Source organism: Ostrinia furnacalis, unplaced genomic scaffold (genome assembly GCF_004193835.3).
Source record: "Ostrinia furnacalis isolate ACB-3 unplaced genomic scaffold, ASM419383v2 OfSCF0860, whole genome shotgun sequence".
Lineage (NCBI taxonomy): Eukaryota > Metazoa > Arthropoda > Insecta > Lepidoptera > Crambidae > Ostrinia > Ostrinia furnacalis.
The window spans coordinates 70,557-97,533 of NW_021131099.1; the positions used below are offsets into that span (position 1 = coordinate 70,557).

Genomic DNA, 26,977 nt, shown 5'->3' on the forward strand with positions numbered 1-26,977 from the left:
AGCAGAGCTTTTACTATGGGTACTAAACAACGAATATAAACATACTTTTTTTTACTAACAAATATGTCATGTTCATGTACACAAATGTTTGTACTGTGTGGCCGTAGACGCCAATTGGCTGAAACGAAGATTCTTACCTTGGATGTCGTAAGCGACTCAAGACTCAAATTCAAAGTTCTTTAATGTATTCTGATTGTACATTTTGAACTAAAGGACAAATACGCGACATCAGGCCTCCCCAAACCGTAAGCGCAGCGTGTGGAGTGCATGTAGGCCAAGTCCTTCATAATGCCTCAGTCCTTCACAACTAAAGGCTTAGTAAGCGAAGAAATAATTGTGCTTTTGCAGTGGAGACTAAAATGATCTGATGATGCAGTACCTAATAATATGTTAGCGATAACTCAACAGACTGTAAGGCTGAATAATTGCACCACCTAAATAACCGGTGATTTTTGTATGGAGCTTGACAGATTTTTGACGTTTGTTAAAGTATGATGGTGCAAGTTCGAGTATTTGGGTCGTAAACTACCACTTTTTCCAATAACATACGTTTTCACATTGTTTGTGTTCTGTGATCCGTAAAACTATTCGACCTTTATAATGGAATAATAACACTAGAATATTGTATAGTGTGCTTCGACAAGGACATTTTGATAAATTATGAGAATTTATTAGCAGACCCATAAGTAAGAACTTGGGCGAAAACGTACGAAGTCGCACGCACAAGTGGCTCTCATAAAAACCACGCTCCCAAGCTCATGCATTCAAATCAGTGAATGTAAACATCTAACACCAAATATCGACATTAATTTAACCTCTCGAATTCCGCAGTTAGCTACCACACGTCGAGTGCTCGTTTTGTATAATATTTCATACAGGACCATTTATTACTTTTTCTTTGAACGTATCTTGGGAGCTTCCATTTTGCGGTCCACTGCTTTTGGACACGATTCAGTTTCGACGGGCAAGTGGTTAAATCTTCAGAAATATCGATGACTCTTATTTTGTTAACATTAGAATTTAAAATCAGTTGAATGGTGAGAAGAAGATGATGTTAGAGCACAAATTTAAAATTAACATTTAATCAATGGCATGTAAACTTTAAGGTCATGAAAATAATGATCAAAATAGAGTTTCGGAAGCTTTTTTAAGTGTTAGTTTTTCATTTTGGCGCTAGGGTCATTGCATCCAGTTGACTCTACATTTTTGATGGTTCGTGCTACTGTACACAACATGATTTTTGATGCATGATCTATAGACGTTAATGAAATAGCAAAATTGATGATGTGTTTCTGATTACTAAGACGTAGGTGTTACTTCCATACACAGGTTTGATTTACTGTAATTTAGCTGAGTATGTATGGTAGACGAACGATCTACATTTTTTCCTTGTATTTTTTTGTGGGAAACAGTTTCGGTGAGAATTAGAGGGTTATTATTTCTTATTGATTTGATCATAATGAGAGTTGAATGCGAATCGATTACTTTGCCCGGTGAGAAGTCTACTTTTTGCTTTGTATGGCCTGAAAAATGCGTATTTTTTATTTCTTCACAAATTAGTAAAGAAACAAATTCAGTTAGGTAGGTGTAGGTATTTAAAAGTAAATAATTACCGCTTAAAAGATAATTTGGCCTGTACTACTTTAGGCAATAATAATAAGAAAGATCAGTGTGATATCTATGCAACGCATTATTCGTATATCAGATACCTTGGTATTGATATACTGAATGCATTGCTGTCAAAAATTCTCAAGAAGAGACGTTTTCTCTAAGTAACCTAGAGAGGTCAACATGAAATGATTATTCATAAAGTTTGATAAAATCAAATTGAATCGCGAGTCAAGTAAGCACAGCGCCATCTAGCGAACCAGTCTCGAGGTATTATGTTGCCTGCCGGGCGATGCTTAGCGCGGCACAACGTGTACTTACAGCCGACTAAGGCTGAAGCTACATCGATCGATGCAAACTGGAACCACGAGTAAAGGGGGAAAACAGAATCGTTTACGAATAAAATTGCTCTTATGCACGTAATACGTTGATCTTGATTTACATTATCTACACTGTTATTATCAAGAGAAAACATTTTTGATTGTTTTGAATTGAAAAGGCTCCGAAAATAGTCAAAGTCAAAGTCAAAATTTCTAAATTAATTAGTAAATAGGTAGTTCTTACAAATCGTCATTTTGCTCTTAAGGAGCCTCTACATGTCTCATAATCTTTTTACCCTACCAGCGCTTCGAGACCAACATTTGGCAAGTGCTGAGAAGAAGCGCCGCAACAAACTCTGACAAAACAAATACTGGTACAAACGCTCATTGCAAATGTTGTGATAGGGATAGAGACATGAGATTTTTGGTTTTACAAAGGCAATACGATAGAAAATAATACAAGGTTATAAAAACCACCTGTTATGGGGGCATTATTTGGAGAAATTTATCAAATAACCAAAAAAACATGAATTAAAAATGCAGATTTTTCTCAAAATGTAATTTTTTTTATTATTTGTTGCCATTTTCTGAGTATTTTATGTATTTTTTAGTATTGTCTGTTATTTATCATTATTAATGTTTTTATTTTATCAGGATACATCTCTTAGTTTAAAAGTTATTACGTTTTCTTTACAATAAGTAATTGCAAGAAAAAAAATCTATAATTTCTTTTTTTTAATCTCAAAAATTCTTGACCACTTTTTTGTCGATAAAAATAGGTCTAGTTTCACCTTTTTCCTATATAGTGCACTTTATCGTGACTCACACTGTATTATTGTTTCAGGTTGCAGGAAGACTTTGAATCTGTGCCGCTTCGACCAGCATTTTTTCATTATAATATACTTTTTGAAGCCTTGACGACCTACTATTTTTTTGGAACATTTAATACCTATTGCCTTTTCCAATATGGAAACTCCAATAAGATTCGCATCATTAATACCTACTTACCTAACTTATAATTATGTAGAGTCAATGACCCGTTGTAGAGTTAATTGCCAGCGTGTGATAAGCCATCAATCCATCACTCAAGTTCTTGAGTTGAGACTCAAGACTCCACGGGAGTCGGCCGGTGTGCCACTTCAAGCTATGCTAAGCGATTTTATGGTATACTTTGAAATAAAATAAAGATTTTTTTAAGTGACATGATTTGCATCTTGCCTTATGGAAAGTGATGATCAGGCTGAAGGTAGAAGTAAGCTTCACCGGGAAGAACATAATCCATTTTACAATATCAAGTTAAAATAAAGTCCAAAACAACTTTGCACCTGTAAATACAGGTAGACCTAAGTATATTGTAGCGTCCAGATTCTGCGTCATTTCTATAAAATAATTGAAATGTGCATAAAAGACAACCAACAAGACATACACTAGAAGACAATCAATGTTTACAACGTATTTAAACTTAAAATCTAAGTGCTGCCTTAATAATTACAGGTTGCCACGGCATGCAATAATGGACTTCCACATTTAAACAGTGTCTATACTAAAAGAAAAGAGTTTCTTCAGCGAGTATTATTTAGCTGGAATAACATTTCGCCAGCGACTTCATGATTTATATTCAATTACTCACATAAAAAAAGATTATTTTAATATCATCCGTTACAAACGTACCATTTTATTTCGAGTCTATTCATCGTAAAGTTTCTGAAAAAGGTTGTTATCCAACTGAAAAAGTAAAATTTTCGACACATCACACATCATCATTTTCACCATCTTGTCACGGTAAGATAGTACCTATTATAAATGAACTACACTGAAATGTCCCACGGACGACATTGACAGAAGGACGCCACTATCTTCGTTCAACTACATGGTTTCCACTGTGGCAAAAATCGGAACTAGCGATCCGCTATTGACGGTGGCCCCCTGTCAGTGTCAAATAATGGACAGTTCAGTGTAGTTCTACTCTACCGTGATCTTGTACACGATAATCTACTGATTTTAGTCATCATTATCACCATCTCGTAAGAAAAAAACATTAGTTTCTCATATCTTAGCTACAAGTGTGGGCCGACCACAAGACTCAAAAGATTAATTCAGTTACTCAATAAACTGTGAGAATCGTGCAAAGAAAACAAATTGATTTTTGATTTGCTACTGTGTAGGTAGGTACATAATGTAATTATAGATTATTTACCTAATACTGAAGGACGCTTATGAGAATGGTCCTTATACAATTACAATTCATTTAATATTGCAAGAAGGGCATCCTTATTATGTAAGGAATGGGAATTCAAATCATTGGAGAGATGGTAGACACCATTTGAATTCCCATTGAACTACCAAGTTTATTCATGTTTTTATTACAATGTTTAATTAATTTGCACACTACTACGAGTAGACTATAGGGTCTAATGTTTTAGATTATTTATTAAAATTCATCGGTTTTAATTAGCGACTGGGAGAGTGATTGATTGATTTATCTTTCACGTCCGACTATAACTGAATATATATACATATAATTATTAGATTTCCGTCTATCCAATCCATTTAGCAAGCTAAGGAGACTTCAAAAAATTAACGTGTAGAGTTACTAAATCTGGTACTTAGGTATAAGCGAGAAACACTTCTATGTTCTAACTAAAGTAAATCTTCTTACTAAAACAATAGTTATTAATTGTAACAATTAGTTATACTATAAAAAGAAAAATACATAATGAAGATAGCATGCATTAAATGAGCGATGCGCAAGAGAGTGGGTTTAATTAAATTACAATATGACCTCTCCACTCGCGCGGCGGGCGGCGCGCGCGCACCGAGTGGTTAATTTTGTGTGGTCACGTGGTTTTATTTAAAGAAAACCGAGTTAAAGTCAAAGTTTTTTCATCAGTACTTAGCACTTCCAGGGCTCTTATACACGTCCCAAATATAGCTTGCCCTACCACTACTTTCGGGGCAATATCAGTTACTACTTTTCGGTAAGCAGTACAGATATTACCAAAAAAGTATAACCAAACGCAAAACCCTTCCATATTTTTAACAAGGACATAGAATTCCCTTTCTTCCCCTGTCTTCACACACTATGAGCTGTCTTAATACACTTATATACGTGGGTACCTATAACTGACTAACGTGCTTTAATTTAAACCAAATGCAGAATCAGTTCCAGTAAAAGTGTAGAGCAATGTAATTTGCTGAAAATCTCAATTTTCTTTTAGTGTTCAAAAAGGATACTTATTATTTTCCATATCTTATTATATAAAATGATCATTTTAATTAGCTGCTTAAACCACGTCAAGTTTAAAACAAAATGCTTATGAAACTTATCATTTTAAAGTTCAACTGTTGCTCACTCCTGCCTGTCAATCAAGGCACATTGATCATCTCAAAGACTGGAGATGTATGAAGCACTGTGACCCCGCTGGCCTGCTGATGATGTTTACACCCCAGGCTACCCCAGGGTTATTTTATTATTTTGTTAAAAATGAATTTATTATGCTGAGTGTTTTAACTCCTGTTAAAATATGATTAGAACACTATAAAATCTATCACGTTGAATTACGTCCAATCACAGTAGACTATGATCGATTTCAAAAATAATATTTTATGCTAGCCTCTCAGAACCTAACCCACAGCCTAAACCTAAGTACAGAAATTAATCTTTGAAAGATTTTAGGAGCTCTATTTTCACTGTTTTATTACTTGTTGAGATGTTGAAGTAAAATACTACTCTACAAATACTTAAAACTTGTTTTATTCAGAGTTCAAAATGTAATAGATCGGTTTCAACAGAGTATCAAAATATAAACTATACAGTCCTAATGGTCTTCGCCACCTTCCTTCCTCGTAATCTTCGGGGGTTTAGCTTCCTCCTTCTTCAGTTTTGTTTTCATCTTCTCCAGCTGCTCCCTCTGCTTGTTATAGAAGAATTCTTCTTCATGGGCAGCTCCGTACTGTCCTAAAGCCCCTCCGGATTCCCTCACGGAGCCCCCTGCACCCCCTCCCTTACCAGCACCAGATCCAGGGGTAGATGGAATGGTATACCCTCGAGTTGGAACTGCCATCCAACCCAGACCACTCTTCTTCTTGGACAGAATGGAATTACGGACTCCAAAGTATGGGATCCTGCTAGATGATATTATTTTCTGCCCAATCTGAGAGGAGAGGTGGTGGATTTTCGGTGTATTCATGTTTTTATTTATCAGCGTCCATTTTACGTTGACAATCGTTTGAAATTTAAGCTTTTGACAGGTGTCATTTTTCGTTTTCTTCTTTCGTCGTTCGAACGAAAAAGTTTTTTATGTTGCGGTGATTAGGAAACACAGTCTTTTATTTTGCCTTAGAAGCGGACATCCCTGTTTTATTAATTCAATCGTTAGATATTACTATTATGTATAAAATTGATGAAGGAACTAGTAGTTGTATTTGCTTAGTTTCGAAGAAATATTCGATATTGTGATTTTATAAAAAAAACAGTTTTAGAAACATATTTTCTAAAAAAATTACATGAAGTCAGAATGGACAATGGGCAAAATGGTACCCGGCTCCAATAGATATGAGTCTAGTATCGTTTGAAAGGTCTTACCAAGATGAACAACTTTCACTATGACCACCAGCCTCAGATCTGGTTGTGTACGAAGATATACATACTTTTTTGCAGAATGGTACCCGGCTCCAATAGTAATGTTTGTAGTGTCATTTGAAAGGTCTTACCAAGACGAACAACATTTACTATGGCCACCAGCCTCAGATCTGGTTGCGTTCGAAGATAAAGATACTTTTTGTGTAACCTAAGTATCATACAGTACGAAGGGGGACGCGCTCGGGGCAGGACACCGACGAGATGGTCGGACGCGGCGAGGAAGACGGTGCTGGGCGGGAGTTTGCATCGTGCGGTCCACACAGCTTATGACCGCAGTCTGTGGTCGCGATCCTCATCAGTGAGGGACCGAGGAAAAAAAAGAAGAAGTATCATACGTGTCCAGTCCATCGTATGGTACTTAGGTTATGCGAGTCAGGAAGGGTTTACTGTTCCAGCATCCTTCCTTTTAACTCTATAATTATTGATGGGGATGATTGTGAAATAAATATTTTTATTTAGAGATGTACTACCCCTTATTAATAAAAAGTTACACCTAGGAAGAACCTTGGATTAAAATGACATTTCCATACCAAATGACAATTTAAGCCAGAGTTCAACTAGGGTGTAACTTTTATTAATAAAGGCGTTAAAGTTTTATTACTTCTTAAGGGTTTTATTATGGGTTGCTAAAGCGAATAAACCCACAAGACCCAACAAGTCCACCCACAAGATGGACCGACGACCTCATAAAGGTAGCGGGAAGGCGCTGGATGCAGGCCGCCACCAACCGGCCATTGTGGAAATCATTTGGGGAGGCCTATGTTCAACTGGACGTCCTATGGCTAAAATGATCACGATGATGATGATGAAAGCGAATAGAGGGCTAATAGCTTGGGTAGTTCATCGTAGGTATAATCCTTTCCTTTTCAATGCTTCTTTTAGTTATATTAATAGATTGTAGTCATAATACATACTCGTATACATGGATGATTGTGTTATACTTTCATTATAATACTTAGTGGAATTATTGCTTTCAAAACGTGAATTAGAACTGGCCCCATAGCAGACATTTTCCTACATCTAAAGACCTTTTAAAATATATATTGGTTATGGCTATTGGAGCGGGTACCACTTTCCATACATTTGTGCCCATCATCCTTTGTAAATAAATTTACCTATCACTGTAACGTCTACCTTTATGCAAAAACAAACGGAACCCAAGTACCCAAGTACAATCTTCGACTTATTGATGAATGATTATAATAATTTGTTGATAGTTTTGGAAAAAACATCAGCTACTTTTGTTTTTTGTTACCTTGAATCTAAGTAAGGTAGGTACTTACTTCTGTTAGTGACTATCGAGGTAATTATTTTCAGGATTCTATTAGCAGTTGATAATATGATTTGTTACAACAAATGCGTTTACTTTGCTAATTATGGAAGGTTCGCACTAATTATTCTAATTATTCATTATGCTGCTGCCATTTTTATGGGTATAAATTGACCACAAACTCTCCATAATGGCTCAGCCTCAGAAATGTATTCGAAAAAGTAGTCTGTTCATCGAATTTGGTGCAAATGGAGGCTTTAAAGGTAAATATTTTTTCATACTTGTACATGTAATTTTTTTTTTGTCTTTAAGCTTGATTATTAATGAAGGCATTATTTTTAGATGCTGGTTTTCCTTATCCTGATAGTTTTTACTTCTTATCCTAGGTAAGCCTATATAACGTGCTTTGATCAAATGTTACACAAAAAACGTACAAAATAATAACGGAGATGTATGTTTCAGCGAAGCACATCTTGGATTTTCTGCCAAGCCAAGGCTCGGTCTTCGCTCTAAAGTCGCCGACAGTAACGAATACTGTCTCTGTCGTATCAAAGAAGGACCTACCATCGCAGACGCACTACAAGGTGATAAAAAAAGACTGGTGGTATACCTATACAAAGACGCAGACAAGAATCTAAAGGTATTCACACCTTCCAAGGAGAAGCAACTACTGCTCCCAGATTTGAAATTTGAAAAGGGAGACAAAGTCACTAACGTTGGTTCAGAATCGGTACAACGACTATTTGATCCTGATAGGGCCATTGATCTGAAAAGAAATGATGCAGAAAATCTATTAGACGCCACTCCAGCTGATCTTACTGGCTACGCTGACCCTACTGATGAGAATCCCGTACAACCTCAAGCACCACCTTCCTATGTATTGGAAGAAGATCCATCAACAAACACAAATCCTGTAGATTTGAACTCTAATAGATTTAACGCAGAAAACCCCGAAGGTATACAAAATTATGCTTCGTTTATCAATGATCCAAAACTTAACCCTGTGATTGCTTCAGAAAATGGAAAGGTTAATAGTGACATATTGCATTCATTAAATTCCCCAGATAATAACATTTTCCTTCCCGGGAACTCACTATTTAAAGAGGATGTGACTGTGCCTTTGGGCAATGATAAAGGGACCTTTATAAACCAGGGAGACAGTGATTCGCCGTTTGCAAGCCAAATTAATAACAATCGTCCTGAAAGTACAGATTCCAATAATATTTCTTTTATCTCAAACTCAGACGATAAGTCACCTGTAAACCCAAATAGTCAAGATGCTTTTCCTAACTCGCTGGTAGATGAAAACAAAAATCAGCCAACAGAGGACGATAACTCTTTAAGTGAACCTGCAAATAATTATGTTTCACCGTACGCTGGACATGATTTACCTGACGCCTTTGACGATATTGATGTACCAACAGATGATAGCCCAAAAAACTTAGTCACAGAACCAGAATTAGAATCAGGATTAAAATTGCCGGGAATTAGAGATGATGAGCCTCAAGAAAGTCCTAGTGATAAATTATCGGTAAACCAAGTGCAACAACTAAATAATTTATACAGCACGATATACGAATATGTCACCTTTGACAAGTGGTTTGATCAGCAAATGCACAAGATACAAAATACAGGTCAGTCCCCAAACAAAAACTTTGATCTTTCTTCACTAAAGCAGCAATTAGAAAAAACATTATACGAAAACGGTATGTTTGTGACCAAGGATGGAGTGCTGATAGACTCTAAAGGAAAGGCCTTGAATGTAGCCAATTTGAAACTGCGACCGATTCTGATTGGTCATTCTGTGGCTTACGACAGTTTGTTTACCGTTAAAGATAGCGACAAATACGAAATGCCATCAAATCTGCCGTATTTGGAAGCGGTTTTGGTTACCTTAGTAAGTCCTCCAAAGATTTTAGGCGTTATTCCATTAGGAAAAACGTACGTCCCAAGAGTGTCGTATAGGAAGGAATTTGATTACTGGGCTTTAAAAACTAGTAACAACAATATAAGATGCCCATCTGGAAAATGTCCTAAGAAGAAATTCTACGAATGGCAGTATCTAAACCAGTATAACCCTTCAGGTATAAGAAGAAGTAGTGGTACTAAGAAGTTAAGTCCGCAGCAGATTAAGAGATTGCAGATTGAAATGCAAACCCGTTCCCAGAAGAAGGATGAAAGGAAGCGGGGTCAACGTAATAAACACACTAAGAGAAACAGCGCTCTAAATCAATTTCTGGAGGCTCTACAGTTGCTGGATAAGCAGATAAAAAATAATAACAGAGTGCCACCCACCACGAAGATGAATAAACAAAATCCGGTGACGTATGATGATGCTGATGTATTTGATGAAGGAAAAGATGAAGCAGAGGAGCTTCCGTGGTTTAGGATCATCGGTGGGAACCCGGCTACCAGCAGTGGGACTCCTGTGAGCAGTAAGGGTAGATCCGGTCGCCCTTATTAGACCCTGATTTTGAGTTACACTGGAAAACACATTAGACTTTTTTACAGTAGGTACGTAACTTAACGTAATTGAAAATACTTTCAGGGAAAAAAAACAAAAACGAAAGTCTACAACTACCTACCATACCCATATACCTACCTACATCAATATAAAAACTAATGTTTTCATAATTAATCTCAATCTAATTTAAATATTGAAAAAATCGACTGCCGAATCTCAGTTGGGAATTGAACCCACGACCACGATGAAAAGGCGTCTGCCTGATAGAATTGCAATAAAATTGTCGGTAAACTCGAAAGCTACGAGAATTTTAGGTTTGCAGCACTTTGTATGTTTCAACAGTATTAAAATTCAATCAAATTATGTTAATTGTTATAATGTTACATTGTCAATAAACAACGACTTCGCTTGATTAATGGAATTCTGATTTTATTAATAAATAGTTTGCAGCATCAATTTCTATGGGCTTTTATTTTTATTTTTATCGACATTCTGCCTTAATGTTACAAAATAAAACAATCAGAAAAAAGTGACATCTGTGTTTAGATACTTAAAATGCGTAGTAAAAGTTTTTACGCTACACTCTTTTTGCTTGTCTAATAAAAGCATTGCATCCTTCACAATCTAGTACTAATTTAGTACATAAGATGGCGTTGTAATGTACTTGATTCTGCGCCATCTAGAAATTAAAGTAAGAACTACACCGTCCATATCGCACATACCTTAGTACAAAATATGACCGCTAGATGTCACTAAACAGACCAAATACAACAGCGACACCTACCGGCGATTTTTGTTTGCCAAGTTTCCTAAACCTTCGTGAACCAAATCAAAGTTCAAGCAAGGCGATCAAGTCGAGTACTAGACGGTTGAGAAGTAAACATTTAGTCGTCCGCTCGTTTCGCCGCAGTAGGGTTGTTCTCGCGATCTAAAAATACCGCGGCCGCGTCGAGTTTTAACGAAAAAAAACAAGTTCCCAATGACAGTAAGTGAGTAGTTAAAACTCTCCAAATAATCCAAGTGAACCGTGACTGTGCTGTTAGTTTAACTAACTTTTAGAATACCGTTTATTTGGTGTTTTCGCGGTAATCCGTTGTATTGTTAGTGGTTCAATGTTGCACCTATAAGAGGATGTTATCACTACCGTCCATACTTCTAGGAACACCCTGTTTTGAACTTTGATGGGATTTAACAACCGGTGAGTTCTAATTTTAAAAGCTTGAACCCAAAAATACTTGAAAACAAATTAATAATGATTTAATGCAAAAACAAAACTTTTTTTGGAAATAAATAAAAATAAAAAGTTAAGTTTAAGCAGGTAGATATACATCAATAAATCTTCGTGGTCAAGGGATTTTACAATAAAACAAAATGAATAACATCATCATTATTATAAAATATTTTCCTTCATATGATTTAAGAAAAATAAGGAAAAGCAGTGTCAAATGAGACATAGACTATTTGCAATTAAAACTAGTCTAGCAGTTTTTCAGAAAAATCTTTAAAGTTGATACTCAATGTAAAAAAATACACGAAAAAATAATAGCTAAGAAAACATCGACATTTTAGGTATAGGATTGTTATCAATAAGTAAATTAGTAAATAAGAATTCTTGGAACTACTTGGTGACGATTGGGGAATGCCACCAAAACGTTACAAAACAAACTTTACATCGATGATATCATTATATTTCCTATCAATAAGTACCTAATCTATTTACTAACTTGCCACTTTATTTATTTACTTAAAGACATACATAAATGGGTAACTTAATATGTACTTATTTGAACAAACACTTATAAGCATCCAAGTTTGTCTAAAGCATATTATTACATGACATAATCAACTTTTCGGTATATATAGGTATTGAATAACAATAAATTGATATTTCCGCATTGTATATTTAATTGCAAGTTAGGAATAGTAAAAAAACTAGTAAAACAAGAAAAAGTTTATTTTTAAACAAAAAAAACTGCATAATGATAAAATAATGATATAATACGTGGGACCGATTTAATTTGACGTAATAACCCGGACTTAAATTCTACGAATATATTCAACAATGTTCATTTTCCTCAATTTGCAATTCTAATAATAAAATTTTAACATAATATTATGTTACTTAGACTAAGTATTTTTAGTTATGATACTAATGTTTCGTAAAACAAAAGAACTAAATTAACATGGAATCCGATTTACATTGACCGTGAATTTAAATTATTCGTTTTGAAAATGATAAGTTTACGAACAATAATTCTAACTCCAAGAATAGGTATCTAAGGAGAGAGATAAATATTTTGAAAATTGCAATTAAAATGGCTAGATTTCGCCCTGCTTTTAAAAAATATTCCCACAGAAACCTATGGATTTCTGGGATTTAATATCGAGAAAGAAGTCCGTCCGTTTTCTGCTGAAAACTTATTAAAGTTTTCTTTTTATAGTCACTTCTTCATACTTCAATAACTACTTGAAGAAAAAACGAAAAGGTTTTGTTGTTATCGCTACTGAAATTCAAGCCCAAAGAAAGAAATTCCTTCAGCTTTTCCTGATTTTTTTTTTCAATTTTCTCCTTTCATTAAGTCCCGTTTTCCAGACCTCAATGAATTTCGACGAATTAAGGTAGCCATTCTTGAGTTTTTTTAGCGTCATTTATTTAGCTATTATTATAAACTAGCGGCCGCCCGCGACTTCGTACGCGTGGACCTCGTTTTACCCCCTTCATCTATGTATCTTACGCGGTTTAGATTTTTTCATACAATTTTTTTTCCCGCTAACTCCCGTTCCCGTGAGTTTTGCAATATCCTGTTGTAACTAAGCTTTAAATTTACTAAGGTACCTGCATGCCAAATTTCAAGCGTCTATCTTACGCGGTTTAGAGTTTTTCATACAAATGTTTTTTCCAGCTAACTCCCGTTCCCGTGGGAATTTTGCAAAATCCTGTTGTAACTAAGCTTTGAGTTTACTAAGGTACCTGCATGCCAAATTTCAAGCGTCTAACTTAAGCGGTTTAGATTTTTCATACAAAAGGATTTTCCCGCTAATTCCCGTTCCCATGGGCATTCTTAAGTATCCTATAACCTGCCCAGGAGTATGAAGAATAATTGTACCAAGTTTCGTTAAAATCCGTCGAGTAGTTTTTGTTTCTATAAGGAACATACAGACAGACAGACAGACAGACAGACAGACAGACAGACAGACACAGTCAATAATTTCCTACTGTGTCTCAATATGGGGTGGAGCCCCAAAGACCACACTTTTAAAATTAGAGAGGGCACAGCGAGCTATTCTCAAAGTTATGATTAGGCAAAAAAGAATTTATCCCACAGATAAATTATACTCCGATTGTAATGTGCTCACAGTCAGGCAATTGGGGATTCTTGGTATGCTCCTGAGACGGCACTCATCCTTACCATTTGAACACCAAAGCTCAACGAAGAGACGGGCAGCACCGATCTGTCCTCGGGTTATTGGTCGAACTGCCTGGGCTCTACGTCAGTTCAAGGCCTTAAGTTCTAAAATTTATAACAAAGTGAATAAACGTTTAAGTATTTACCCACTTACCAGATATGAATTCAGGAGAGCAGTTAAATTATTTCTTCTTTCGTTAGACTATAATGAAACCGAATCGCTTCTTACATAGGATCAGGTTATGCAGATGCCACCTTACCACTCAGCACAGACTTGCACACCTCACTCACTTACACACTGATAATTTCACTCACTCACTCTCACTCACTCACTCACTCTCACACACTCACTCTCACACAATAACACGTTCATTCGTTAGTACTCTAATTGTTATGTAACCCTGTTTTACTAAATTTAAGTCTTCTTTTTCTTGTTTTAAAAGTTTTGGTTTTGTTTTAAAAGACTAACCAATCGGACCAAGTCATTGTATTTAAATCTTAGTTGAGGAATCACTGGCTACTAAGATACAGGTTGTAACCTAGTTTAGTAGTCATGGGACCCCCGATTATCATGCCACTTTTTGTAACTTTTGCATAGTAATACATGCATAATGTAACTTTTGGTTCAAATAAACGTTTTTTTTTTTATTATTATTTATTATTATTATTATTTATTTATTACCTCTTCGTTCAACAATACCAATGGTATTGTTGATCAAAGGTACACCTTTATTGATATTGTATCCAAAAATTTTTGTATCATGACCATAACCATGACCATGATAGATAGGTTAACACATAAGTTTGCCGCCAGGGACTTTATGTGGTGAAGGTCTTAAAGTGTTAAATCAGTAAGACAGTCAAATGTCTTGGCCAGTAAGTAACTAAAATCATTTATTTACAAGCGTGTCAGATAATGGCTCCGACTGCAACATCAACTATCATTTCGCCATCTTGCCTTGGAACCGAATCATTTGTAATTCCGTAAGTAAATTCGCTTGAGTCCGCGAACCGTTAAGTCTTTCTTTAAATCAGATGGCTAATTAGATTTAATCGCTAACTTAAACTTAAAATAGCATGCATAATATTAAAACTTGACTCGTAGTCCAGTCAATATTTTATGCACGTTTACTTAATCGTCAAGTGGACTGGCTGGTGCACTTACTTGCATAATAATTGATTTTTCATATGCAAATGTTTTAATCAAACCTACTTATTTTTTGTTTGCTACTGTCCATTTACTTTGCCATTTACGAAAAGGTTAGCACCAGGAAAAAAGTAAAAGATATCTGAGATCTCTTGTGTGTTTGTAATGTGTGAAATTGTGAACTCTGTCAGTTTATAATATAACGCGTTAGATTGTAAACTAACAGTGGGTTAGGTTAGGTTAGATTGTAATTTAACTACGTCAGATTATAATCTGACGGAATTCACAATTTTTCGGTGACATATATTTTATAATTGAGTGAAACACGATCTCATGATGGATTTAAACAGAAGACGGTTCGCAAATCCCGCATAATCATAATTCTATCAATATCTTTCGTCAGTTTCAAATAAAAGCCATGTAATTTTATGTGTTTACACATGGCAAATGTTTAAAATTAATTTTAAAATAATTGACAATTTTTTTTTTTAAAGAAATCATGGGTTTTCTATTTTACCTCATCAAAAAGAAAAGAGAGCCTATAATCGTCCTCCACGAAATCCTAAAAAAATGAAAATTCATGCAACTCCATCACATTGCGTCCATCATAAATTATTATCGCTAGCTACAACAACAAACTTAAGAAGCATTAATATGGCATTTACGTTATTTAGGATTTAAAGTTATTTATATGTATATTTGAGTGCCTGACAACTACTGACATCTTTAATTAGTGAACCGTGTACAGTCAAGGCTACCACCAGCCTAGGCCCAAACCAGTCTGCCTGGTTTGGTAATTCGTGTCCAATTCATGTGCATCGTATCAACAAATATTACCATACCATCTTGACCTGAGTAAAATTATGTTTAAGAATTCAAAATAAAGTAAGCCTAAGCTTTTAAGTTTAAGCTGTAATGTCTATCTAAAGACTGTTAGCTTCTGCCTAATTTTCAATACTGTCATACAAATGTCTTTAATCCACAGCGAGAAAGTTCTTGGTCTGTATTGCACCTGAAGGAGAGTGATGATCAGGCAGAAGTTGGACAAAAAGTTCATCTAGAATCCTCAACCACAGAGGAACTGGCTATCTTACCTCCAACTGCCGGAACACAACAATACCGGGTTGTGTCCAGGCGGACTCCAAAACTTTATCGCTGATAAATTGATCAAACACTATAAATAAAAATCTAAATCACTAATCTTGAGATTGAATCGTTTTTTGAGTTTGCTCAGGAATAAGGGACCGAGTGACGTTGAGACTTACGTGAATCGTCTCATCACTACTTAATACAATTTTATTTAAAAACTAAAATTATTACTAATTAAACACACATTATCTAAGCGACTTTGTAATCCTTTATTAAATAAAGTACGTAAACGGTTAATTGTAGGTATACAGAATAGGAATTATAGTAACCTATTTAACTTGTAAACATAGCAAGCAATCATTCTATTATTAATTATATGATCAAACGAACTTACCAAGTGAAGTTCGATCTGAATTATCCTGTTTTCGCCGAAGAGATTTATTTTACCGTGTAGTACCCCTGTACGACAAGCCAATCCCCACACAATATTCAGCGTAGTAGTAGTAAAAAACAAAAGAGCGGGCAACCCCACCCCTACCACGCTGTGGGCTCGGTGTCCGAGCGGTCTCATTATATTTAGAGAAGAGATGACATTGACGTTTACCTCCAGGGAAGAAGATATAGAAATCTTCGGGTTGGGAGGGACCTTAAATCTCTTCGGCGAAAACAGGATAATTCAGATCGAACTTCACTTGGTAAGTTCGTTTGATCATCTAACTCGGTGATTAATATCTCGTTTTAACTCGCAAGAGCAAAAACGGCTACTGGTTAAAAAATAACCGAACATAAAGTGGCTGCTGGTTAATTACTTAATGACCCGCAAAAATGACCGATTAAAAAAGTGGTTGCTGGTTAATATCTCGTATTAACTCGCTAGAGCAAAAAATGGCTACTGGGTAACATCTCGCATTACCTCGGAGCAAAAGAATGGCTACTGGGTAACATCTCGCATTACCTCGGAGCAAAAAAATGGCTACTGGTTAACATCGCGTGTTAACTCGGAGCTAAAATGGGTCAAAGTCACGCGTCGTGTCACAACGCTTATAATAAAAATGTACGAGCACTTGCACAAAATCGTTGTTACAACCAACCTTGTGTTGGGTCTAATTCTCGTCACTTCACTGTACAACTTAAAATAATTACGTTTTTTGTCGGTAAAAACGTCCTGGTGACGTCACTTAAGTATTTTTCTTATACTGCGTGCGGTCGTTGCGCGTGCGCACAAAGGAATGAGACCGCTCGGACACCGAGCCCACAGCGTGGTAGGGGTGGGGTTGCCCGCTCTTTTGTTTTTTACTACTACTACGCTGAATATTGTGTGCGGATTGGCTTGTCGTACAGGGGTACTACACGGTAAAATAAATCTCGGAGGCGAAAACAGGATAATTAAACGTCACTTCTTAGACAATAATCATCAATTTAGCATTCGCTATTTTGATACCACTTGTTGTAAATACTCGTAAATAGTTCAAGATAGCACAGTAGCAATGTTGGAATCTACAAAAGAGCTATTTATGTAAGTTACTGTTCTATTTAACAGAATTACACAATACTTAACAATAGATGAGTTATTAATTACCTAGATTCACGCTGAGCTTAATATAAAAAAAAAACTCACGTATATACTCACGTCAAAATTTAAATTTCCATGTTCCATCACAAAAATATGGAGACTTTCCTTCAGGAGAAATTCATGTTTCAGATATTACAATTCCCGAGAAATATCAGTCTCTCTCTATCTTAGTCAATTTCTTCTTTACCTCCATGCGGAAATGAGTAAAACCAGTAAAATGCATTTACAAAATAGGCGGGAAAAGATCAAAGAAACTATGAATTTTAAAATCAAAAAGACTACTTTAATTCTAAACGTAATCTTGATAGAATTCTTGTTCAGTTTCATATCAAAATTATTGGAAAGTTCATCAATTTATAAATAAGTTTATTACCATAATCGGTAGTTTCAAAGGAAACCAGTAACAAAACAGAAAACAACCGCGAATGAGAATTGTATGTTGAAAATACGTGATCCGAAAGCACCTAACATCACGTTCATGTTTAAGAATTGTTTGTTTTTATAAGTAGGTATTACTTACTTACAGTAAGTAAATGAACCAGAGAATGTACTTTTATGTATGAAAATCACACTTTTTACAACTGCACAGAGTATTATTTGGTTAACCTGTGTTTAACTTTTACCCGAAGCTTCAAGTGGCTTCAACTCTTGGCATTAGTTGCTTATTTTAACTTCTATTATGGATACAGGATGAAATTGAAAAAAAAAAAATGAAATTAGATTCTAAAGATATTATTTTTCTCTCCTTTTTTAAGAGCTTCTTCCTTTAAGAGCTGATGATATCCCGGTTAAAACATTAATAATCCGAAATCCAATTCGGGCAAACTAAAAGTATCCAAAAATACACCATCAAAATTAGATGAATGGTGTGCCATTTCTGTCACGACAGAGATCTTTGGGAAACCGCGGCACAGTTCTTTTGATCACTAAAAGGAAATCGCAATAGATTCGTTGGTTTACATAACTAATAATACGGTAAGCAGCCATTTTGTATTATCACGACAAACGAAAGGAAGTCGTGTCCTCGACCCACGACATTATAGACAAAACACCATCGCAAGGCAAGACAGGTACATCAAGTTTAATATTGTAGCATTTACCTAGTTACAATAAGAGCTATTTTGTACCAAGGATGCATTGTATGGTGCGGTCGACTGTACCTATTTGTTATATTTCTGAATAGAATGTTATAATAACGGCCTATACTTAGAGTCATTGTTTTCATTCAGCTTGCTAATGTTTCATTTCCACTGATTCCGCTAGAATTTATAAAACTTGGAGGAGTTCGTATGCGAATAATGTACTTTTGAATGGAAATGGAATTCTGGTGATTCTAAAATTGACCCACACTGGAGAGTTTCGTGATTCAATTATTTTTTGCAAACTTCTGACATTGAACAAAGTCTCTACCACCCCATAATGGTAACAAAGCAAGATTTGTACATGTTTTGGCATAAAACAGAAAGTTTGGTGTTCTAATTAATCAAATAACTCTAATCACTCATAGTAGAGTCGGAACGCTTTTAAGTTCTAATATACCTTTATGACGTAAGTATTCAATCAAACTCTACCTATGTAGGTATATTCATTTAAAAAAATCTTATTTACTATGTACAGAATTGAATCATACTATGTCATACAATCTCAATGTGGGTTAAAAGATCAACAGCCAATATGATTTAGCCAGACGGGAAGCATCAATTTGTCGCACTTTGGGACGATTGCTTGTGCACTTCGTAAAATGACCAATGAAAATTGGATTATTCATGGACTTGCACATCAGTCAGATGGAGGTTCAAAGAGACCAAAAAAGATTTAGAGCCCACTTCAATACTTGCTGATGAAATCCCTGATATCATCATCATCATCATATCAGCCATGACGTCCACTGCTGAACATAAGCCTCCCCCCATTATTTTACATAATGATCGGTTGGCTTCCAAGTCGGTTGGTAGCGGCCTGCATCCAGCGCCTTCCTGCTACCTTTATGAGGTCGTCGGTACGCCCGGATAACTTATTTGGAATTGAAGCCAGTATCTTTAAAACGTGTTATTCCAGCATATCGGAATGGACATCAACTGTCTTCTTGTGGATGTTGAAAACTACTTAACTATGATATTCTGATGATGAACTCATGGGCCAGCGTGGAGATTTAAGTCCCTTTGGTAAATCAGAAACAGACGCACTTGAGACTTAATGAGCCTATAAAAAAGGTATAACCAATTCCTGAAAGTAGTGCATTTAGATCGAAAAATATCATATTCAAAGCAGTGTAATTTGATACCATATGGCTATCGCCTAATTTAGAATGTATTGGCACATTTAAATGTGAGTAAATTGATCGATCTATAAGGATCAATAATTATAATATATGTATCAGGTAGTGTAATGGCAAGGCCAGAATCATTGCATTTCGATTGGCAATCGATTCGTGTGGAGCATTTTGCGGCAAACATGGCTGACGTCTTTTAAATTGGTTCCTTCCAATAGGCAATCGAGGTGTAAATTATTGCCATTCAAGCATTGGCATTTACGCCACTGTCATCAAATTTAACGAGACGTGTTACTTTTATGAATATTGTAAACCAACTGGACTACAGACAGACTTCGTTCTATCAACCATTGAATGGAAAAAAGAAAACAGGAGTGTTCACTGTTTCACGGATATTGTTTAAAAATTTTCTCTTTAATATAAGAATCTTTCCTAAGACTTAAAATTCCCAAGATTTACACATAGATTTAATACAATACAAGTAATAGAAAAATCCGACTTGTGCAATGACAATGTGGCACTCTATTCAATCTAAAATATTTGGTTTTGTCGTTGGGAACTTAGCTAATTAAATAAATTACCTACCTAGTTTAAAAAAAAACTAGTTATTGGAACCAATCTATTTTGCAGGTTACAGCTTCTATAATAAAAACTAAACTACTCTGCCTGTCATGATATTAGCACTATGTTTAAATTATCTTCATCCCAAGCTCATCGGCTGTCATTTCTTGGTAGTGCTCGAGTCGCATTCAAACCCGCGGGCCATTTAGCGTCAACGTGACGAGTGGCCCGCGGCTTGCATACTAATCGAGTTCTGAATAAAGGATTTTAACTTTTTAGACAACTTTTTATACAGATACAGTCAACTTGGAGTTAAGGCTTACAAGTTTTGCTTTTAACGGAGAACTCTGATCATGAGCCACTAGTTTCAAATAAAATACTTATTTAGGATTATTAACTTGCTAAGGTCCTATGTCCCTTATGGGGCAGAGGGTGTCCACAACAGTCCTCCGTCGTGTTCGGTCTTGAGCTTCGCGTTTGATCTCGCTCCAAGTCTTGGCGATTTTCTTCACCTCGCCGCCAAGTTTGCTTGGGATTTTGTTTAGGATTATTAGAGATCAAAAATTCATATAGCCTATTATTTAGGTACGATAACCTACAGATTGAAACTGCCTGCCTGAGCGGAAATTACAAATTATTTTAATTCCACTATTTCTTTGAATCTTTAAATAAGGAAGTACCTACTCGTACTTACTTTCTTTCGGTTAGTAAGGTAAAAACCAGTGAAATTGAATCTAATAATTGCATTAGATACAATTGGTACACGTCTAATAATGTAACTTAGTAATAGTAGTACCATTTACTAAGTTTTTATCAGCCAACTCTTAGTAGGTGCTTTACATTATTGAATGAACGTGTTCAGTCAATGTCTACATATTTTTTTAATGAGTCATAATTTGTATTTTACGAATGCGTAAAATAGTCCATGTAGACAGCCAAGTATGAAACGTATGCAAAAATTTAACATTGAATGTTTAAACTTTTATGCAACTTAGAAGTAACTTACGACAGAGTTAAAGATGAGAGATAAAATTTTATCGTCAGTTATCTGCAGATTTACAGTTAACTGACCAAATCTCGTTTCTCAGCTTTATCTGCAATGCTAAAGCAACCGTAAAACCTTTGAAAACAAACTGTTTATTAAACAAATAAACATTTATGGATTGCAAGAAGAACTCTAAAATTTAAGATGCAAACTTTCATTTTAGTTACTTAGATAACTAATGGTTTATGGTTTAAGACATTTATTTCTTAAGAATTACATTCACTTACAAGAGAAATACAAAATTAACCTTATAACTATAGATTATTTAAAGTTTATACAATTTTAATTGTTTATATTTTAATATTTTTTGCACGAAGCAGATGCGTACAATAACAGTCACTGGAATATTAATATATTATAATGAATTGTGAAATTTTACTTTGGGTCGTTTAGGATTTATGAAGACTACCTACGGATGGTTTTTTTGTCAAGATTCAAAGCATAATGAAGGATTAAGAAATTTAATCTGTGGTAGCGTAATTTTTTTTATTTACTTTGCCTAAACAAGGGGGCTGACTTATTTTTTCTTTTGAGGCGCTTAACCCTAAAAAGATCTAGTAACGTGATCACGAAATCTATCACGAAAGTTAGGTACCTACTATCCCTGCTGGGCTATGATAGGATGCGCGTCGTGATATACTTTATCGACGTCAAAATGTATGGGCAAAATCGATAAAATGGCGTGATAACCGCTTCACAGCTAGTCACAGCACTCACAGCCTATGGATTATTAGTGTAACTGTGACATGACCTAGCCCACACAGAGTCGAGTAAACCCACTGAGACTGGTTCCACTGCGTCCCAGGTTACTGAGCGATAAGTTGCTATCAGGAATCAGCAACCCGCATTTTGCTAATGCAGCGATTTGCATGCAACCCGACTGTTCCACTTTTGTTTTGTTTTTTGTTTTTTTTTTGTTTTTTAGTGGATCGAGATGAAGATTAACTTTGTTGTTCAAAACTGATGTATCTCTCTGTTTGTCTGTTACTCGATCGTTGTAATTATTTTGGGTTTTTGTCATGGCATTTTCATTTGTTGTTTTTTTTTCTTGTGATTTAAATTACTTTTTATTTATCATGTCGTGTAATTATGTTTTACTCGTATTGCACTATAAATATTAGAGTAACTTTGTTTTATATTTAAATAACCTTTTAAGTATGACCGACATGCTTATCATGATTTAAAAATAATGCATATTTAAAAGACATAAATCAATACAATAATACCCACTTACTTACTACTCGTTGCTACCACAAAAGTGTTTTTAATACATATACAGGGTGTCCCGTAATGTAACGTCAAGCCGGAACTGGGTGTTGAGGCAAGTTATGCTGGTTATCAGAAAAATATAAAAAAAAATCTATGTGGCATATTTTCAAAATAATGGGCATTTAAAAAAAAAACAAAAATTTTTACTCCAGGTGACGGTCTTTTTACTCGTGTTGCCACAAATCTTCACTTTTTCCAAATTTTTTTTTTGTTATGTAACCCTGAATAATGCTTCTCTAAATTGTTATCAAAATTACAAAACCAGCTGCTCCAACTTGGATGAAAAAAATACATTATTCCCAAAAAATTTTTCAAAATAAAAATTTTGCCTAGTTTAAACTGACTGTACTGAAAAAAAATTGTACTACGCGAGTGTGGCAAGTGACGTCATAATTTGGCGCATTTAGTAAGGATTCCAAAATGGTATAACACTTGGTAAATTCTTGCTGTAATTGACGACAATTTTTGGTTTTTTGGAAATAATCCCGTTTTTAACTTTATCTACCTTGGTTAAAAATTATTATTCTAATGTGCCCAAAATTAAAGTTTCTGGCTTAAATGAGGTGGAGAAGCCATTTTAAAAGGTATGAGCGGGACGGAGAGGGCCATCTTACCAAGCAGGGATGTTATGGATATCCGTAACCGTAACCGAAACTATCGGATATCCGAAATAAAAAAATATCCATAACCGTAACCGAAACTGATTCAAAAGTTACAGATAGTTTCGGATAAAGGCGGAGTCTAAGGGTACAATTATTCCAAACTGCAAAACTCTATGAAATCTGCAGTATACACGCCGCAGCGGCAATGCCGCGCTGCCGATTTCATAGAGTTTTGCAGTTTGCGGTCTGCGGCCCGTCTTGGAATTGTACCTTAAATCTTAATATTTGTTACCAACTTGTCTGGCATTCCCTGGCACCATCTAATATGCCAGCCTGTTTAACCTTTATCATACATAGGTGTCGTCTTAGTTGGTACATAAAGTAGCTATGTGGGTCACGCAGCATCTTGCTATTTGAATTATACCTACATTTTTGAAATTCTAATAATTCCGTAACCGAAATTATCCGAAACTTTCGGATAATCTGAAATGATTTCATATCCGTGACCGTAACCGAAACCGGTATAATATTATTCTAATATCCGTAACCGTATCCATAACCGAAACTTCATATCCTTATTATCCCTGTTACCAAGTACAAGTGCAGGCAGAGCAGGTAGTAACGGCGCTCACGCACGGGTGACTTTTGTCACAGTATGTCAACTACTAATTACTGTCATGGTGACAAAAGTTTCTGTGATTGACTGTACGGTAGTTAGTCACAGAAACTTGAATTTTGGGCACATTAGAATAATAATTTTTAACCAAGGTAGATAAAGTTAAAAACGGGATTATTTCCAAATAACCAAAAATTGTCGACAATCACAGCAATAATTTACCAAGTGTTATACCATTTTGGAATCCTTACTAAATGCGCCAAATTATGACGTCACATGCCACACTTGCGTAGTACTTTTTTTTTTCAGTACAGTCAGTTTAAACTAGACAAAATTTTTATTTTGAATTTTTTTTTGGGAATAATGTATTTTTTTTATCCAAGCTGGAGCAGCTAGTTTTGTAATTTTGATAACAATTTAGAGAAGCATTATTCAGGGTTAATAACAAAAAAAAATTTTGGAAAAAGTGAAGATTTGTGGCAACACGAGTAAAAAGACCGTCACCTGGAGTAGAAATTTTTGATTTTTTTTAAATGCCCATTATTTTGAAAATATGCCACATAGATTTTTTTTTATATTTTTCTGATAACCAGCATAACTTGCCTCAACACCAGTTCCGGCTTGACGTTACATTACGGGACACCCTGTATATTTCAGTCTACATACCTACATACTTACGATCGAGACTGTTTTTGCAATTTCGATTTGGGATTAAAATCTACATTAATAGGTACAAAAATCGATAAAAGTACCTAAATAGCTTTCATTTCATTCCTCCCGTTCAATAAAAATAATAACATTTTGAATATTAAATTAATATTTCGTACGTTTGAATTCCCGTGGTATTTTGCATAAAAATTCTTTTCGCCAGCATTATCATAATTTAATTCTTAAACGCGTTGCTACAGGACTGGTTTTCCTAAAATAGGCATCGTTGGCAATACTTTGGATACCACATTCGTACTACATGTCATGTCCTTCGTTGTGGATTATTTGGCTTTTGTAATAGTAACACTGTTTATTATTTTAGTCCCTTATAAACTTCAAGGTAAATAAATATTGCCTTTAAATAACTTTAAAGGTTTTTGTAGTTAAAATACTTACAAATTATTATCATCCATTGCATCGCTAGTGAACTGCTGGTCGTACGTTTACACCACAAAACATGATCTCCTGCTTTTTACTCGACTACACCAGAAGGAGTTATTGCCAGCTGTTCACTTAAAAATACAAATAACTAATTTAAACAAGAAAGAAGTCTGGGAGAAAGACATCTAAAACTTTAAGTAGGTGAAATAGGAATGAACATTTGTAATACGGAGCTTATACTTACCTAGTAAGGATTAAGAAAATTTTCATAAATGCAGTATCCTGTTGAGAAAGCAAGATTTGATACAGTGTTTCTAACTCCCGTATTCACAAACATCACTATGAGGTCTCACAGTGGGCGTGGACCCACATGGTGAAACACGAACCAATCACAGAGCTCTATTCAACGCTGTGCGTTCGATTTGCTGGTTTACTTATGCACGCATTGTTTGTGAATACGGGCGTATATAATTTGAATTAGTTAATCGATAAAAACTTCTTGTGTCAGACCAAAATTCACACGAGCTCAATCACGAGTAGAATTCTACAATATCAACACCAGATTTTTTATAAAGCCACCAGTGATGCAGTTCTACAGTTGTTGCCTATGCCATTATAATGAGTAATAGATGTCATGCATGATGATGACATAGACATAACAACAACAAACTATGCCGGCTCATTTAAGCCAAGAGTTGAACTGTAATAGTGACTTGAGTTACTTGGGCTGCTTCTTCTTAGCACTAGCCCATTTATTGTCCTGAACCAGTGGTAGGGTTCATACTGGGATGTGTAAGTGTTTTTAAAAGCCTACTTACTTGCTAAATGAGTTTTAGTATTATTAAAAACGCTCATAGTGTAACATTTTATTTTTGTTATTTTACAATCGTCAATCACACCACTAAGGGCATACTCTTATAAAGTTCATACACCTTTTACTTTTCACTGTTTGCAATAAAAAGGTGTTTACAAGACCATGCATTTCATTCCGTCCGTCCATCGCGTCGTGGTGGCAGTGAAAGGCGGTGTCCTTGACTCCATAACATGATTTTAATATTACGTATTGAGTGAGACAAGTGTAACATTGTCTTGGTGCCCGGTGGACCGTGTCAACTATTTCCTAATGTGGTTTCTGTTACAAATAAGTATTAATAAATTATCGTGACAATGGTTTATGGCAATCTTGATTGAGTGGCTTGGTGGTACGCCAGCTATGGTTTTGTAGACCTATGTAGAGTCGAATCTTACTAGGAGGCTTGAAACTACGTTTACAAGGGTTAGTGACAACCAAGATTTCAATTAATAGCATTTACCCGTCGTTTATAAACCCGTCCCCATAGTTACAGCACCTATTACGTGCGTAGGTAAATTTTGAATTAAATGTGTTTCATTTCATTACTTACTTTTTTTTTATTAATTAGATACATAAGCATGTCAATAATTTAAAGCCACGATAGCCGAACGGTCGGGGTCGGACTGGCCGACTCGTGATCCGGGGAACGCGGGTTCGGTCCCCGCCGCTCGACTATTGTGGTGAGCTCACTCGTGATACAAGCACGTTACGAGGGGCTAACGGGAGTAGTAGTAATTTGTGTAATAACAAATTACTAACAATCTTTTTTTTGTCTTTGATTTAAGTGCTACTTTGCATCAAAAATTTTCATTATGCTATGAATGTACAGTCGTTTTTACCTGCATAAACGATATGTACAGACGTAGGTATCTTCAATCAAATTGATGTCAAACGCCATGTCGAATCCAAGGTGACCCGTATTTACCACTTAATGCCCTAATGTTCTCCATCCTTGAACTCGTATCAGATACGGCATTTAGATAGAGATACGTTTTTGCCACTATGACAAATCCAATTGGTTTTTGTGACTATAAATGGATAATAATTATTTTTGTGCTTGTATCATTATTTCCATTAAGAAAATACAGTCTTCTTAAGCGAGGCTTAGGCAAATGAAACATCTACATATTTACACTAATATTATAAAGAA

At 35.4% G+C, this 26,977-nt stretch overlaps 1 protein-coding gene across 1 annotated transcript; it reads right to left on the minus strand.

The window, feature by feature from the left end:
* Positions 1–5,712: 5,712 nt before the first annotated feature.
* LOC114350298 (uncharacterized) lies at positions 5,713–6,140 on the minus strand. Its single transcript, XM_028301034.1, has one exon. The coding sequence runs from the start codon at positions 6,116–6,118 to the stop codon at positions 5,747–5,749; it is 372 nt and encodes a 123-aa protein (XP_028156835.1). The 5' UTR covers positions 6,119–6,140; the 3' UTR covers positions 5,713–5,746.
* Between the last annotated feature and the right edge of the window lie 20,837 nt (positions 6,141–26,977).